The sequence below is a fragment of the Peromyscus eremicus genome, chromosome 8a (genome assembly GCF_949786415.1).
Source record: "Peromyscus eremicus chromosome 8a, PerEre_H2_v1, whole genome shotgun sequence".
In the NCBI taxonomy this organism is placed as follows: Eukaryota; Metazoa; Chordata; class Mammalia; order Rodentia; family Cricetidae; genus Peromyscus; species Peromyscus eremicus.
The window spans coordinates 1,707,022-1,725,215 of record NC_081423.1 but is presented as its reverse complement, the minus strand read 5'-3'; the positions used below and the strand labels follow the sequence as shown (position 1 = coordinate 1,725,215).

At 46.9% G+C, this 18,194-nt stretch overlaps 1 protein-coding gene across 1 annotated transcript in view; it reads left to right on the top strand.

Annotated features, from left to right (window-relative positions):
* Ercc4 (ERCC excision repair 4, endonuclease catalytic subunit) overlaps window positions 1-16,898 on the top strand; it is a 28,789-nt gene extending 11,891 nt beyond the window's left edge. The window contains exons 6-11 of the mRNA XM_059269967.1: window positions 424-552; window positions 1,354-1,464; window positions 3,610-4,207; window positions 6,139-6,231; window positions 12,081-12,193; window positions 15,154-16,898. Coding sequence (XP_059125950.1) covers window positions 424-552; window positions 1,354-1,464; window positions 3,610-4,207; window positions 6,139-6,231; window positions 12,081-12,193; window positions 15,154-15,887 — 1,778 coding nt within the window. The 3' untranslated portion in view covers window positions 15,888-16,898. The remainder of the gene's footprint in view (window positions 1-423; window positions 553-1,353; window positions 1,465-3,609; window positions 4,208-6,138; window positions 6,232-12,080; window positions 12,194-15,153) is intronic.
* The last annotated feature ends 1,296 nt before the right edge of the window (window positions 16,899-18,194 follow it).

Sequence of the window (18,194 nt, the reverse complement as noted above, 5' to 3'; positions counted from 1 at the left end):
TCTAGCACATGTACTATTCCCCAGCATTGTATACATACAAAAGTAATGAACTACAAAGGTACATGAGAAAAGGATTCATTCATTTGTGGCACTTGGTACCACTGCCTTGGGTTATTCAGAGTTACCAGTGGAGTTTCCCACTACCATCCTTGGAAATGTCAACACAATTGTCTTAGAGTTATTATAAGGAAAGTTTTGATATCTCATACCCCATGAAAACCTCTTGGGGAGTCCTAAAGGAGTCCCTGGGCCACACTTTGAAAACCACTGGTCTAGTCAAGTAGAGGCCACAGCAGTAAGAGAAACTGAGGCACAGTTGCTGTGAAAGCAAGATGGCAGCCAGTGGTCTATGTGGGTTTTGTGCCCATTAGAGTGTTTAAAATTACCACTAATTGAAGCCCTTTTTTTCAACCATTGTATTAGGTTGGCTTTTCCTGGATGCTAGCACCTCCATGTTTGTGAATGCTCGTGCACGAGTTTATCATGTTCCAGATGCCAGACTGAACAAAAAGGCCAAAATGTCTGAAAAGGTGTCGAGTGCAGAAGGGCAAGGTCGGGTCTATAACACTTCTCTGTTTACATTGGTATGGAAACAGGTGTCAGCTTAAAGCAAATTTAAAATCTTCTGTTCTGCATATAAATGCATGTAGTGTGTGGGAGGAGTGTACAGTGAAACCAGGATGTGATCCATCGCCAGAGAACACCAATGTCAAAGGCCAGATGTCAGTCAAGAGTGTTCTTATTGCTACATAAGAAACATTTCAACCATTACTATTTGGGGCATGTAAAGTCTTAATGAAGCATTTTAGCATTCTTTGCAACTTTTAAAGATTATAAATACACTAGAGAGAAGTAACTGTAGGTTTTATTCTAGTTTCTACCTAGGAAGAGTCTGAGGCTTGGAATGGGATAGTTAATGCTTGTTTCTGCCTCATCTAAAGATCTATTCAAAACAGTGTTTTCATAATGTTTGAATACTTGAAGAAAAAAATAGTTGTTACCTGTTTTTAGCCATGTTCGGGATTGTAGAAAGCACGGGCATATTAGAAATAATAAATACTGATGGTACCTATTCCTTGCTTTGCGTAGCTGTTTATGTACAGTGTCCCAGGTGGCAACAGAGCACCGGTTCTGTCGGCCATGCACACAGCCCATCCATGCATCCCATCACCTCTGCACATCCCAGCAGACCTGTCAGCAGGCTTTTCCAGGGCAGCAGCTTCTGTGTATATATGGTAGAGGCCCAAGGACATGTCCTTTCCTAGCGGTGCTAGTTTTTTGTTGTGAGAAAGCCTTTGGCATGGTTTTGACTAAACATCACACAGGATGTGGTTATATTTTATTTCTATACAGAAACAAAAAAGGAACTGGTCCTAGAAAGCAACCCAAAGTGGGAGGCGTTAAGTGAAGTCCTAAAAGAAATCGAAGCAGAGAATAAGGAGAGTGAAGCCCTTGGTGGCCCAGGTAAGAACAAAGGGGAGATGGTGACAGTGGCTGAATCTTTGTTTTTGTTTCTGAGACAAGATCTTATTGACCTAGAGTGGCTTTGAGCTTGCTGTGCCTCTGAGGCTAGCCTTGACATTCTAATTTTCCAGGCAGGTGCCACCAGACCCCACATGGCACCCCGAAATTAGATGTCCATCAGCCGGCTCCCAAGGCTGCTCACGAAGCACAGCCTTCACTGCTTGGCTTCTCGGGACCTCTCTTTAGGATTCATTCAGCTAATTCCCATGTGTATACTCACCAGGTTTTAAATCTAGAATCTCCAAGGAATCAACTGGTGGCTTTTCTGTTTTATATCCCCAGCCAAGTGTCTTTCCAAAGAAGCTTAAATGCCTCTATTAACTGAGCCCTAGAAAAACAATTCCAAGTTCTAAGCCTTCTACCTTCAAACAGGAACATGCTAACGGATGAGCACAGTAGACTAAGCCAGAACTGTCAATTCAAAATAAAACTAGAGAAAGAGTAAATCTACATGTTTGAAAACTGACTGAATCTTTGAACTGCCAAGTAATAAAGGCAAGCAGGGTGACATGGAGCGCACGGGAAAGGAGGACAAAGTGTCATGACGCTATGGAGTGCCACAGTGAAACCGGCTAGTTTGTGCACTAACCTAAGTGTTTAGTGTGTCTAAAGTTGCTGAAGGGGCTGGAGAGATGGCTCAGCAGTTACAAGCACTCACTGCTCTTGCAGAGGCTGAAGGTTCAGTCCCAGCATCCACATCAGGCAGCTCACGGCCACTTGTAACTCCAGCTCCAGGGATCTAGTGCCTTCTGGCCTCCAAAGCATCTGTATGTTCACACTCGAATTTGGGCACATGCACAAATAAAAAAGTAAATCTTTTTGAAAAGGCATTCCTTATATTAGTAAATCCTGGTGATAATTACCTAGAACCTACAGCACTGTGGTCTGAGACCCAGGGTCACATGTTCTCTGATAAAGTGAAGACTGATGCCGTGGGGGTGGGGCAAGATTCCCAACCCCAGATGATGCAATGCTGACGTCAGTGTGTTTCCTTCCGGTTTCTTTGACATTTTCTATTTTACATTGTTAAAGTCATTTGGATGTGCCCAGCCCTTGGCCTGCAGCCAAGGCTGGCTAGGCATATGGCCCCCCCAAAGCTTACACTCAAAGCATTAGGAGGGGGCCTTTGCTGCTTAACTGGACAACCTGAGTTCGTTCCCTGGAAATTACATGATGGAGGAAGAGAACAGGGTTTCTGACCTATACACACACATTAAATAAATAAAATGAGTGTAATCAAAACTTTAAAAAACCTGAGGGGTGTTCGTGACATCCTTATAACTTGACTACACAGCTCTCAAGAGGCTAACTGGAAACCTGTCTTGTAACTGAACTTGGAACGGTCCTGCTGCTGCTGCCTCCTAAGTGCAGGGATTGTAGGCTTGTTACGCACTGGTTTTTATATAGTCATTTTCATTTTACTTAGCTAACTAACTGGAAATTCTCCATATTTTTGTATGTCTGTATACATGCTTTACACATACACAGCAACTTTATTAATTTGAGAAGACATCATAAATTTTGTTCTGAATAAGCCCCTGCTCTCAGCTGTCTCTAAACTACAGCAGTTTCACTGCTCCTTCTTAAGATATTGATCCGCTGATTGTGTCTCCAGACTTTCTAATGCTGTTTTTGTTGCTCTAAAAATCAACCTTTAGATGCAGTCTTCTCTGAGAACTATTTTTCTACTTTTAAGACTAGAAAATCACCTCCATCTTGGGGGTGAAGACAGGCCATCCTTTCTTATGATTTAAGATTTGACATTTGAATATATAATCCACTTGGAATGTATTTTGGCATCTAGGAGCCTCTAGAAAACTAGTCCTTAGAAGCTTCGTTAAAGCCTCATTGTACCTTGGCTCTGCTTCCATTAGACTAAACAATTCTGGCTTCGGCGTCATTCCATGAATCAGTCCAGAGGTGACAGTGTGGATTTAGGGCCCAAGCCCCCTTTTGAACAATTTGTAAATTGGGTTCTTTAACAAGGGCAAGATGCCTTCCCATAGAAGGGGACAGGGGACCCAAGGCGACCCAAAGGAGCCGAGAATGGGAGTAAACAAGCAAGCATGCGTTCTCTGATTGCAGGCCAGGTGCTGATCTGTGCGAGCGATGAGCGCACATGCTGCCAGCTGAGGGACTACCTGACCATGGGACCAGAGGCCTTCCTGCTGCGGCTGTACAGGAAAACCTTTGAGAAGGACAGCAAAGCCGAAGAAGTGTGGGTGAATTTTAGGAAGGGGGATGGCCCAAAGAGAACTATGAAATCTGACAAGAGACCCAAAGATACTCAAAATAAAGAGCGCGCCTCCACCAAAAAAGGGCCCCCCAAAAGGAAGAAGCGAGAGCTGACTCTGTCGCAAGTGATGGGGACTGCTGAGGAGCCACCAGAGGACGGGGCTGCGGAGGAAGGCCCGTACAGACACGCTGCCAGTAGCCCAGGAGGCTGCGGGCAAGAGATTGAGCACGAAGCTTTCGATTTAAATTTGTCGTCTGATGCGGCCTATGGCGTCCTGAAAGAGCCCCTGACCATCATCCATCCGCTTCTGGGGTGCAGCGACCCCTATGCCCTGACGCGGGTACTGCACGAGGTGGAGCCCAGATACGTGGTTCTGTACGATGCTGAGCTCACCTTTGTCCGGCAGTTGGAGATCTACAGGGCCAGCAGGCCAGGGAAACCGCTGAGGCAAGTCCTGCTTGGCGGTTCTGCGGGCTTTAGGACAAGAGGTGTTTGGCCTGCGTGGTGGTTTCTTACCTTCAGGCCCTGTGAGGTTGGTTTGACGCTGCTTTGTGGTGAATGGGAGGAAGCGCTCCCTCCGTGAGGAAGTCCGGCCACCCCTGCTAAATTGCAAGTTTCCAGAAACCCTGGCGTTTTTCCTGCCCTGCTCATATTCTTTCTTTATGTCTGAGTGTGTTGCTTACAGGGTACGATATCTGTAAAGTCTGGGAAGTTTATAACGTCCTGTGTAATATCAAAGGTAATATGCTAATGACCTAGCCAAATGTTATTAATCTTCTGAAACACTGTAAAGTTTTAAACATTCTTCATTATGTGTGTGGCTGTGTGCACACCATGACAACTTGCAGGAGTTAGTTAATGCCTTCCCTCCTTTTGTGGGCGCCAGGGATCGCACCCAGACAGGAAGCCCCTGCCTGCTGAGCCACCTCGCCATCTCACAGCTTACAGATGTTAGGAAGTGACTCTAGATTTCATTCTTATAAAACCAAAGTCAGGAATTCCTGTACCAAGTTTTCTTGGGTTTCTAGAAATATCTCTTAAAAATCTACCAATCTTTCAGATGAGAAAGTGATGCCTCCCAAAAAACACAGTGTTCTCACTCTCCAGCTAGCTAAGGGGAAATAAACGTGAAAATTCATATCCTGAACTCAGTCTGAACCAGAAACAGAGCCAAGAGAAACCTTTGTAGCAGGGCAACTAAGGCAGCTTTGCAGAGCAGAGACATGCCTCAGACGGAGCCCGGGGATGAAGGCATTGCTGTTTGGTCTGTTGCTCAGCCTGCTAGCCATCAGCTCCCGGGTAGTGTTTGTGCACCAAACTTCTTACCCAAGAACAGAACACTGTCCTGTTTGAAATCAAATGTCATGAGCAGAAGAGACCTGGGAATTCAGCTGTTTGCTCTGTTAGTGGGAAACTGAGGCCCAGAAATGGAAGTTGATTTGGCTTCATCCACATGACACATTCAATGGGGCAGCTGAAATCTCCTAACTCACGCCCCCCCTCCCCCGTGACCTTTCCCCCTCTGTATGCTTTGAAGTCAGGTAGTCTGGGAAGGTTTGTGCTAAAAGTAAAGCAGGCTTAAAGGGAATATCTCTAATGGAGTAAAGTAGAGGTAGCATGAAGTACTTAACTCAGCCTTAGCCACAAATGAGAAAAAGCAAGCTCTCTGGTTTTTAAACACTATTTTTAATGATGTATGTGTATGTATGCACCAGTCACCAAAGACAGAGGATTGGGGATGGGGAAGGCTGGAGTTACAGGCAGCTATAAACTGCCCAATGTGGGTGCTGAGAACTGAACTCTGGTCCTCTGCAAGAACAGGAAGCACTCTTAACCAACAAGCCATCTCTCTAGCCCCAGAGCAAAGCCCTTTAGAGACAAAATACATCCCCAGAAAAAGAGATTCCTGATACTACCCATGTATTTATATAAAACATTTCTGACTCCACTCTGTTGTGACATGAGTAAAGGGAACTGAGAAAGTACTGTGAGGGTGAAGGTCTTAAATGTTCAGTGTGTTTGCTTGTCACAAGCATTGAATTTCCCTAAGCTTGTTCTGATGATGATTGTCCAACTTTCAAGATATGAAGAAAGAATTCTCCTGTCCTCTAGTTATATTTCAGAATTTACCTGAACTGTGCTCCTCCACTTGGTGAAAAGAAAAAGCAGCTCACTGGGTAACAGCCCTACAGCCCTTAGCAGGTGGGGTTCGTGTAGCTCCATCTGAGCCTTGTGTGCTGAGCGGGGCCTCACTCTTCCTTGGGTTGCTGTTACTTGAGCGTCCAGGGCTCCTGTTCTCAGACAAGTCACTGTGCAGTCCTTCCAAGGATTAAGAATTACAGTTTTGCAACCTAAAAAAGCTCTGTCTTTACCCACAGGGTTTACTTTCTTATATATGGAGGCTCCACGGAAGAACAGCGCTACCTGACGGCTCTGCGAAAAGAAAAGGAGGCATTTGAAAAGCTCATAAGGTGAGGTGGGTGGCCCGCAGGAGCCTTGCTTAGCTTAGCCCTTCCCAGGGCCAGTGGAGGGCCAGTGGCTTCTCCGGCGGGAATATGGGACATCCCCCCAGGAAGAGAGGGCAGGAAAAAGGGGAGGGGAGAAGACTCGTGAGCTGGGGATGGCTGATACCTGGGGTCTGCCTCACACACACTGTCCTCCCTCTCCCTTACCCCTGCAGTGGCTTAATGCGAGTTTAGTGAGTAGACTCTAAGTTGTATCCCTTACCTGAAATCCTTGGAACTAGAAGGATTTCAAATTCTGTAATATTTCCATGTATGTGATAAGATGTGTTAGTGAGGGGATCCAGTCCTGAACATGTGGTAGGCAGAAGGTGACAAGTTGGGCGTGTGTGTAGGTTCCTTCAGCACAGGCTGGACATGAATCTCCCCCGTGCTATTGCATTGATCAGCCAAACACTTTGCACTTCATGACGTTTTCAATTTCAGATTTTTCATATCAGAAATGTGTGAGGGAAACTGCTTTTTACTCATAATGTGCAGCACCAGACGCACCACAAAACACTGGTCTAGAAGGGAAGCTCTCCAACCCTGTACCCTTTGCTCAAGGGGCCTTCTTTTTGAATTACAGGTTTTCCCTCCTTATAAAATCTTGCTTGTTTGCAGGTGGGTAGCTGGGAAGTATTTTATGTCTCACCCCCACACCCACCCCCAGTTCTGACCACTATAACTAGAATCACTCTAAGGTGGTATTTTTTTTTTTAAGGTGTGCTGTTTTTCTCAATGTGTGTATGGTTTTGAGAGTGGGTGTCATATTGCCAATCCTGGTAGAAAATGCTTTTCGGTTTAACAGGAGCTGGTTATGGAACAGTCACAAACTGGCTGTCGACCTCTCACCCCTAAGTACCTGGGGAGATCAGGTGACCTACCAGGAGCCATATCAATAGACTGAAGTGGACTGATGACCCAAGAAGCCAGTTAGACTGGGCATCATAGAACTGAGCCAGAGAAAGCCTAGGCCAGACAAACAATGGCCTACATTTTTCTGTGCCTTGGACATTGGCAGTGTACAGTGTCAGTAAGCCTGACACTGAGCTAGACAGAATCTCAGAGTGGACAGTGTCCTCCAAGGCTGGCTGTGGGTGCTCAGCATCTGTGTACCTAGGGTAGCCCGGCACAGGCATGTCTAGAAATGGGTTTTTATAGGCTGGTGCCTCTGGTCCCGCTGAAGGGCTTTAGCATGGTGTGTAGATAACACCCTTCCCTTTGTTATCTTCTCGAATAGTGGCATTTCCTTGAAGCTGCTAGCCATATAGTTTTGTTACTCGGTCCTCTTAGCCTATGGAAATGCACCATGGGATTGTTTCTGTTATGTATTGTGGGGTGTGTGTATGTGTATGTGTTGAAAAGCTATTTCAGATGTAGTATTACAACAACAGTTATTATACAGACAATCTCTTCTTAGTTACAGTTCACAGAGCCTCCTTTCTGTTCTCTAGACCTTCAGCTACTGAGTCTCCAACAGTGAAGTTACGTATTGAGCATCTAGTCCACGCAAATGCAGTGAGAAAGGGATCACGTTGAGCAGGTGTGTGGGAGAGCCCAGAGGTTCAAAAGGCCTGGAGCCTTAGGACTCTGGCAGTACTACACATTCTCGGTAGCATGAGGCTCTACGAAAAACAACTGGGGAATGCAGTTGTCTGCTGGGAGAAGGTGGCAGCAAAGATAGGTTAATGAAGAGGAGGGGCAGATGTGAGAGATGTTTAGGAGATGGGTCAGAGATGTGGCACCATCAGGTCTGGGCCAGCACCTCCCTAGGGTTCTTTTATTGTTACAAAAATATCCTTTATCTTATTTTTCTCTGATCAAAATAATTGTCACCAAACCACAAATGAACACCTAGAGTTGAAGTATCCTTATTAGATCATTGGTTTTCCTGTGTCAGAGTCCCCAAGGTCACTCTCCAGTCAGTGATCTGCTTAGAAGGACTCACAATTAAGTTTGTCACAGAGAAAGGACACAGGTGAGACTCAGCAGGGAAAAGCCACAGAGTGAAGTTAAGGAAACATGCAGGAAGGTGTCGCCTGGAATCGTGGCGGTGCACTCATCTCTACCACCGTGTGTCTCAGCACATGCAGACATGGCAGCAGGGACACTCATCCAGCCTTGACATCCACAGTTTTCATTGCGGCTCAGTCCCATAGACACAGCACCCACGTGACTGACATTCATCTCTCCAACTGCAGCCTGCCAGAGCAGCATCAGGCATTCACCACCAGTCACAGTTAGCACTTGTACCTGTGACCCAAGGCCCCGGGCACAGCAACACTCACCAAGCACTGTTCCACAGGCTCAGTGCTCATCTCTAGGACCTAGCCATGGCCCAGCTTTGAGCATGCAGACCTTTCGTGGAACTTTGCCAAGCTTTAGCAACTGTACCCTGCTCAGTTAATGCTTCTCCCACACCTTGTTGTCTCCAAGGAGCTGATAGGCTATGAGACTAGAGTCCCCTAGGGGATGGGCTTTGTGCTCCAGACTTGGATCTTGCAGCTGCTGCCTCTTGCCTGGTTCATCAAGGAGCCTAATTGATAAAAGGGTTCTTGGAGTCAATAGTGGCAATGTGTTGTGCACCGCCATGCCTCTCCTGGCTTGTACAAATGATTCTGTTCATCAGGGATGGGGGCATCGCATCGTCAGGGTAGAGGATCTGTTTAGCATGTTTGTGTCCTGAGTTAATTCCCAGCCCACAAGAAAATACACATCCATCTTAATGGCATTTCACCTAAAATTTAGCATCACTTTTTTCCAAACTTAGTATAAATTGTCTTCTACTTTGCACAGCAGTTAAATGGTTACACTCTTCAGCATCTTAGGACTCTTACTTTCCAAGAAGATTGAGAAATTTGAGTGGTGTTTGTTTTTTAAAAACTCAGAGCAGCATTTGGGGTACATTGCCAGCAGGGCATTTGCACTTCGCCTGAACCAGGAGAAAATTTACTGTGACAGGAGGAGAACAGACTCTTGCCAAGACCTCCATGGGGGATGTAAGAACAAAAGCTGGGCTGCTGTTTAAAATGACCAGGGAGGAATGAATCAGGCGGACTGGCAGCGAACAAGGACTGCTTAGCCAGGCGTAGAGTTAAGTAGATTCAATTGCTGGAGAATAAGGGCAAGATGTTGGACAGGTCAGCGGTTCACAGTGAAGGGTCAAGATCACTTGACTTTGCTGAAGAGGGCTTGCCTAGACACCGTCCAGAGACTCCTCGACTCTTCCTTTCCACATTACATCTTTATTAGAGCTATTCACATATCCCTGAAAATCCCAGCACTCTGGGCCAGCCTAGGCTACATAGTAAGAAAAATGTCGTTGAAAATATTAAAGCAACAATAGAAGACGTCAGTACCTGAGGGAAAAGTGGAAAGAGGTCTAGAATTTTAACTCTCTGTCACAGGGCTGCTAGAGTAGTTGTGTTGAGTGATGCCGGTAAGAGACAGGTACTTGTGATTGCAGTAAATGTCTGTTAAACAATTTGTACCTGCTCAGCAAGACTTGCTTTCTTTATGGTTACCAGTTCCTTTCTGGGGTGTAAATTTTCTCAGAAGTGGAAACAGTGCCAACTTCCTTTGAAAGCAGACCTTTAGCTTCTTAGTGTAACCCTGGATAACCGGGAACTACTCCTACTACATTCCATGCATCCTGTAGTCAGCCTTTTCAAGTAGACTATTGGCGTTATCCCCATTTTACAGATTAAAAAAAAAAGATTGAGGCAAGGAGCCACTGAGTTATTCCAGGTCACACTGCCAATAAGCACTAGATCTCTGTCTACCTACATATGGCAGATTCATCAGGAAGCTGGGGTGCGCCCCTCCCCCATATGACCTATAGCTTAACATGTGAAAGTGGTAGAAATAAAAAGGACCTGCGAGTGTTCTTGGCCGTCCTCTCAGGTCCATTGGGTGTGGCCAGGAGATGCTGCTGGGCAAAGGTTTATGTCACAGAGCCCTTGACCTGGCCTACAGGACAGTGAGGAGAACAACCAAGGCCTTGTCCGTCCCTACATGCTGGACTAGCAACAGCTCTGTACTCGTGGGTTGTTCCACACCATGTAGGGTTCCAAATTATACTTTGTGGCACACATGTGCCTGCATAGATCACACACACTCTGTTCTTCGCAGTGTTTAAGTGAAGTCCTGCTCTATTTCATCTCTGGGAAGTGAGTGTTGTTCTGACCCTGGTGCAGACACATCCGTCTTAGCAGCTCATCTGTCTTCCCCAGCCCCAGTCTCTGCTAAGTTGTCAGTTCTGTGGGTTTGTTCATGGTTGCTTTACTTCCTCAGCTCTACTGCAAGCCTCGAGAAAAAAGGTCCAAGTGTGCATGTTCTGTCACATCAGGCATATATCAGACAGTGAGTACATAGTCTCATGAGTTGACTGTCACATGTCCAGTGGTTTCAAAGGTAGAGGACCTCCAGCTCAGTATGGTGAGTTGGGGACTTACTTGACATAATGATGTCTGGTCAAGTCTTGGCAGGTGACACGGTCCTCCTTACCCATGTGTGTGAGATACTGGGTTACTCCGAAGACTGGAAGGATTATATGGTCATCTTTAATTACATTTGTTTATTTGTTTTCATGCATGCCTGTGCCTGTATTCATACATGTGTGCATGGGCACTATGTGGAGGTCAGAGGACAACTTGCAGGAGTCAGTTCTCTTCCACCAAAGTGGGTTCTGGAGCTTGAACTTGGATAGTCAGGCCTAGTGGCGAGCACCTTTACCCACTGAGCCATCTTGACAGCCCTGTGATCATTTTTATATCCTTAGCTCCTAACACAGAACAGGGAGCACTCCATAATGCTTTCAAGCAAACCCACGAGAAGTGGCTGCTGTTCCCGTCTCTTTCCCCAGATGTTGGTTATCTGTTCTGGTCCCTGACAGAAGTCTTATTCTTATATTGACATTGATTCTCCTTTGAAACTGATGGTGTTGATGGGGCCTCCCACCTGGAGGTTTCCAGTCAGAGTCCTATCATGTCTGTTTTCATTTTCTTAATCATTGACTGAACCCTCCCTACTTATGACCCTGAAGGATATCTGACCTTAAATGTTTTGTTTCTCAGTATTGATAATGCCTTAGCCTTGCAGCAGGCTCAGGCAAAACTCAGTCACAAGGTAGAAACCAAAAGAGCTGCTTACTTGAATTCCGGACGGTGAGAAAGGGAAGCCCAGATGAGTGACTTCCTGCTCAATTCTTCCCATTTGCTTATTCATTTCTAATGTATTTCTTGCATTCACTTTTATGATTACAGTCAGTGCCATAGACAATCCTCTTGCCTCAGCCTTCTGAGTGCTAGGATTACAGGTGTGCACCCCTGGTGCCTGCATGTAGATCACCTTAGAGATTAGACTTTTCAAAAGATTCATCTATAGCTGAAGTTTTCCTGTGTCCTGCCAGGTCCTGCAGCCGCTCAGACCCAAGTAAACATACAGAGGCTTATATCAATTATGAATTGCATGGCCATGGCCTATGGCTCAATTTTCTTGCTGGCTATCTCTTATAACTAAACTCAGCCCATTTCTATTAATCTGTATGTCGCCACATGTTCCATGGCTTTACCTGTGTGCCATTACATGCTGTTCCTTGAACGACAGGATGACATCTCCTCTGCCTCTCCTTTCTTCTTCCTGTCTCTCTCCTGGAATCCTTGCCTGGCTATATCCTGACTTGCCATAGACCAGAGCAGCTCCTTTATTAACCAATCATAGCAGCACATATTCATAGCATACAGAAAGACATCCAACAGCATTCATTGAGAATGTTGAGATTAGTCAAGTGATGCTTATGATACTTGTTCCCCCAGGGAAAAGGCTAGCATGGTTGTCCCCGAAGAACGAGAAGGCAGAGATGAAACCAACCTGGACTTAGCAAGAGGCACAGTGTCCACAGATGCTCCCACTGACACTCGAAAAGCTGGTAAGTCCTACCCTGGCCTAGCGCCACTTTTGCCCTTAGAGGAAGCTGTGAAGCCCCGGAGCTACATAGCTGAGTTTTTCTAGATAAACTCTTAAAAACACAGGCCAGGGAGATGGCTCACCTGTGAGGAGCGCTTGACTGTTCTTGCGGAGAACTTGAGTTCAGTTCCCAGCACCCATATCAGGCAGCTCACAACTGCCTGTGACTTCAGCTCCATCCTGTGGCCTCTCGGTGGTGCATAGAACCTCATGCAGGCACATACACTCAAATAAATAAAAATAATAAATATAAAGAAAAGGAAATGATTGAGGAAGATTCCAGATGAATTCTACCAGTGAAGCCTTGGGAGAGATGGGTAAGTTCTATAACCCAGGGAAGCCAGAAGACTCACACAGTAGCTGAAGGGAGCTTTCCCTAACTTCCTCTGCCTGCCCTCTCAGGGTCACACATTGCTAGGAATGCTCTGAAGTATTTTCTGCTTCTTGCTATCTCTCTGGTCCCAGATGTTTGGCATGCTACCAAGGCCTGCTAGATTCCAAGTGTACCTTTATTCACAAGAACTTCCATTTCCCATAGCAGCTGCTGTCAGCCAAGTGACATGAGAGGGTTAAAGCTGATCTAGCCTCTGATGCGGTCAGATGCATTCAGAGTCCAGTGGACTTCAGGTGAATAGCTTTCATGCCCAAGCCTTCCCTGTGACACTCTGCCTGCCACAGGCTCAGAAACCATGGAGCCAGCTGCCTGTGGACAGAAACCCTGAGCCAAAGTAAATTCTTCCTCCCTTACATTGTTCTGTCAGGTGTTTGTCAGGGGCCGGGAGAGAGGGCTGGAGAAATGGCTCAGAGGTAAGTTAGACGTTCTTGCATAATGACCTGATAGTCTGAGTCCGTGTCCCGTCCCACTAGGTAACAGGAAAGAAGAAGCCCCTATTGAGAATTGTCCTCTGATCTCCACACATGTGCTGTGCACTTGTGGCCTGCTGACTTCAAACATAAAAACTCTGCTTCTGTGGGTGGGAGCGTCTAATGGAGAAGGACCTTGGACTGCACACCCCAGGAAGTACTGCTTCAGAACATCTGTGCCCTTTTTTTTTTTTTTTTTTTTTTTTTTTTTTTTGCAGATTCTTAACTCTGCCTACCTTGGTGACCTTTTGGGAAGAACTACATCCCATAAGACAGGGTGAAGGAGGGAGGTCAAGCCATAGGTACTTACCACACATAAAGCGCTTCCTAGAGGTCTGCCGTTTGGAAGCCTCTATCTGAGTTTCCTATTGCTGCTGTAAAACATTACACAAATATGGTGTCTTGAAACACACATTGCCCTCCTTACAGGTCTGCAGGTTAGACAGAATTCCAGCTGGATGTCATTGAGCTAGCATCAGGGTGTTCACAGGGCTGTTTTCTTCCTAGTGGTTCACAGAAGAGCCCTTTCCTTGTGTGTTCCAGTGCCTTAGAGATGACCCCCATTCTTGCTCATGGCCCCTCCCTGTACCTTCAAAACCGCACTGCTGTCTTCTCTGACCCTAGCGCCTCCCCTTCCTCTCCTGTGTGCCTCTGGGTCTACCCAGGTTCTTAGTTCTCCGGTGAACACCTGATGAAGCAGCTTAAGGGGAGGATTGACTGGACTCCTGCTCTCCAGAGGTGTCCGTCCACACTCAGCCATCTTCGTTGTTCCCAGGCCTGTGGTGAGGCAGGCCACCATGGTGGAAGGGTATGCGACTGGAAGCTGTTCATCTGTGGCAGCAAACACAGAAAAGCCAGAGGGTACGTGCAAGACACCCCTCAGTGGCATGCCCCGGTGGTCTGCTTCCTCTGATTAGGCCCTCTTTCCTAGCAGTCCATTCGACTGTGACTTCGTCTGTGCACTAGTCCTCGATGAAGTCAGAGCCCTCTGAGCAAGACTGCAGGAGCAAGCCTTGATTACACACTGAGCCTCTAGGGACACTTCTAATCCAAATCATAGCATCAAGTGGCCCAGGGTGATCCAGCCTCAGAAAACTAACCTGAATCCCATTCACAAAGCCCTCTTACCATGCTAGGTAGCCCTGTGAGCAGTGACTAGGGCAGGCACTTGGGGGGCATAATTCTGCCTATAAAAGCCTTTACCACTTAGAAGTGCCCTTGAAGTAGAGGAGATGCTTCAGTGGGTAGGAATGCTTGCTGTTCAAGTATAAAGACCTGAGTTCAAATTTCCAGCACTGATGTTAAAAGCTGAGTATGGCCAGATGGACTGCACGCCGCCGCTGTGTTATGCAAGGGCAGGAAGATCCCTGGGGGCTTGCTGACTACTGGCCTAGCTCCAGGTTCAGTGACAGACCCTGCCTGCAGAGAATACGATGGATGAAAAGGACAGATTGGACGCTCATCACCTTCCTCTGATCCACAAAGGGATTCACCATAGCTACACACACGCACATACACCACACATACCCACATAAAGTTGTCCGTAAAGCAACAGCGTTATCACCTCTGGAGGTTGTTGGAAATGAAGTTTTGGAGTCTTTAATCTCCTACCTGTTGAATTCAGAATCTAGCCACGGCCCTAGGTACGCACCTCAGTGTGTAAGAAACTCTTCCAAGCCTCTTGCCTTTGCCGTCTCTAGACCCAAAGGTGATGACCGCAGCTCAGAAGGCCACTTAGCCCTTACTGTTCATAAGACCTGGAGATAGAAGACCAGTACAAATGTGGTCAGTGTTCCCGTGAGGGACCAGAGGAACCAGAACAGAGGTGTTTGTGTGCCGCTGTAAGTCATGAACTGCCAGCCCAGGCTAGCTTTCCTATTGGTTCCATTTAATTTGGGGAAAACTACCTCTGTTTTCTCTATAAATGCTATTTTTTGGAATATTAGAAAGTGTTACAGTCATCCATGCGAGTTTAACAACAGAAACGGATTTAAATCTATCAGAGTTCATCTCTGAGCACTCTTCCCTGTGACATGACCTAAATAACCCTTTTCATAGGTGGCCAGGAGCGTAATGGCACACAGCCCAGTATTGTGGTGGACATGCGTGAGTTTCGGAGTGAGCTGCCGTCCCTGATCCATCGGAGGGGCATCGACATCGAGCCAGTGACGCTGGAGGTGGGCGATTACATCCTGACACCCGAGCTGTGCGTGGAACGCAAAAGCGTGAGCGACCTCATTGGCTCGCTGCACAGCGGCCGCCTGTACAGCCAGTGCCTAGCCATGTCACGCTACTACCGGCGGCCGGTGCTGCTCATCGAGTTTGATGCGGGCAAGCCCTTCTCGCTGGTGCCGCGCGGCGCCTTCTTCCAGGATATGAGCAGCAGCGATGTGAGCTCCAAGCTCACACTCCTCACCCTGCACTTCCCGCGCCTGCGGCTGCTCTGGTGCCCCTCGCCTCATGCCACGGCCGAGCTGTTCGAGGAGCTGAAGCAGAACAAGCCTCAGCCCGATGCGGCCATGGCCATGGCCATCACTGCAGACTCGGAAACGCTGCCTGAGTCAGACAAGTATAACCCCGGGCCCCAAGACTTCGTGCTAAAGATGCCTGGGATCAACGCCAAGAACTGTCGCTCCCTGATGAATCAAGTGAAGAACATCGCAGAGTTGGTCTCCCTGTCCCAGGAGCGGCTCACAAGCATCCTGGGGCATGCCGGAAACGCCAAGCAGCTGCACGACTTCCTCCACACTGCCTATGCAGACGTGGTGTCTGGAGGCAGAGTGAGAAAGTGACCGCATTCAAATCGCTGTTCATTAATCACCGCATAGCAGTTCATTCTTCCCCAGGGCTTTTGGGATGGGCACTCCATCCCCCGCGATTTCCCCCGGAGCTCTGGGCTGAGATGTGTCCTTACCTCCCCCTGCTGGTTCTCGCCCCTCTGTGCTAGGCTTGCAGTGTTCCATTTTAAATAAAGTGTGGCGGGATTACGCCACGTGAAGCAAGCGGAGCCGATGTTTGCTGCTCAAGCCGGTAAGAAATACTCCGTCGTGTTCCTAGCACTGTACACACGGTATGGTAGAACTGAGACAAGGCTGCTGTTCCTAACACTCTCTCCAGCCATGTTCAGCTTCTTCACCTCCCACTCACAGGGACAAGCCAGCTCACTGGTCTCCTGGTCATCACATATATGTACATGTACTGTGACTTGGTTGTTTAAACCAGTGCTTTGGCAAAAATTGTTTGTTGACAAGGTTTGACGAGGTCATGAAGGACTCCCCAGAATTCTTGGTTTTCTCAGTGTTTGACCTTCAAATTCCTACTCTAAGCCCAAATCACATCAGAGAGTCTTCAGACCTCCTCCCACCCCACACGTCACTGACGTCATCCACACGTCAGTGATGCCAGCGTCATACCAGAAGCGCACCATCTCTGCCGTGCCCACACTCCTGTGCTGACTGCGTCTCCTGCCTGGATGAGGACCAGACGAGATCAAAGGAGGTCCAGGTGCTTTCTAGATGTGAGTTTTTCTCCTTCACATTAAACGATTGTAGATAAATGGAAGATCAGTGCAGAGAATGCATAAGAATTCAAAAGAAATACATAGATGTTTAAGACCCACAAACCGATCTAAATGGTTGATTTAGATTGGCCTTTCTGTCACCACATCTTCATGCCGTTTGCAGACTGTGATACTTGAGTACTAGCTGTTCGTGTGTTCAGTGACAAGCAGTAAGTTTTCTACCTCAAGAGCTGATGCCAACATGAATTCTAGCCCGATTAAAAAGTGGACCTTGTAGCAAAAATACTGTCTTCTCTGACTTTAACACAAGCACTTTGAACTGAGCTTTCCTGTTGACATCGTGATTTATTGGTACTTAAGAGTACAGTTGTCCCTCAGTGTCTTTCAGGATCCTCTGATGGTGCAAAGTCTGGGTGCTGCTGTCCTTATAACCTCTGCCTCCTGTGAACTTCAGACCACCTCTAGGTGGCTTACAGCAACTGATGCAGGACAGGTGGTGTGTAAGGGGCTCTCCCCCTGTGCTGTCCTGGGGGTAACCGTAAGAGTCTGCATGTTTAGTAGAGATGCATTTGTTTCCTGTATTTCCGATCCTTGGTTGGTTAAATTGGAGGATGTAGAGGACAGCTCAGGAGGATCTGTCGTCCTGTCCAGGGCCCTGAATGAATTGAGAGCTTCAAGACCCAGTCCATTATTGGAGGCTTCTGTTATGTGGTGTGGAAAATAGGGAGGAGATTAGAAAGTAAGCTTAAGGTAGAAAAGGAATCTGAGCTACTTGCTTCGTCCCAGGGATAACAATGCGCTTGCCTTCTGGACGAGGACAGAGCTGCCTGGTGATGCACTCACCTGAGTGTTCACTGTGGCTCCCACCTCCTTGACATGGGTGGGTCACTTCTACTTCCCGTGCACAGCCTCTTCTCTATGTGATTCCACCCCCTTTTCTGTTGTTTGTTCCATAAAACAAAAATCATAACATAGCACATGCTATGATGGGTGTTTCATTCAGAATTAAATTTTCAAAGCCACCATTTTAAACCTAGTGCAACAGTCTTCAACACACTGACTTCCAGTTCCCTTAGCTCCCCATGTCAGCTGTTCACTGTGGCTCATGTGGGAATAAGCAGCCACAGTCTGCAGCGGGCTTGAACGTGGCTGAGGGTTTCTACTGTCCTGGGTGAAGACTCACCACCTTTCCTGATTGTCTCACCTGTCTCTGGTACATCCATCGGTTGTTTGGTTTTCTTGGGATTTTTTTTTTTTTTTACACATTTTTTAGAATCTTTGCTAAAGGAACAGGAAGCTGCAAAGAAAAAGTCCATTGTTTCCCAGCAGTGTTTTGCTGCCTTTGACTTTCTTGTTGTTCAAAATCATAGATACCCAGTTTACTGATGAGCTCCTGGGTAGCTCTTAAAAGACCTTCAAAAGCTAGGTCAGCATCATGGTTACAAGCTGTTTATATAAAGCCTTGCGCCTAAAAATTACAAGGAATTACCCTTGGGTTTACTTGCTTAAATCCTAGCACCTTTCTTGTTTTCTTAAAATAATATGAGCAGATATCCTACTTAATAGTAGCCATCAAGCT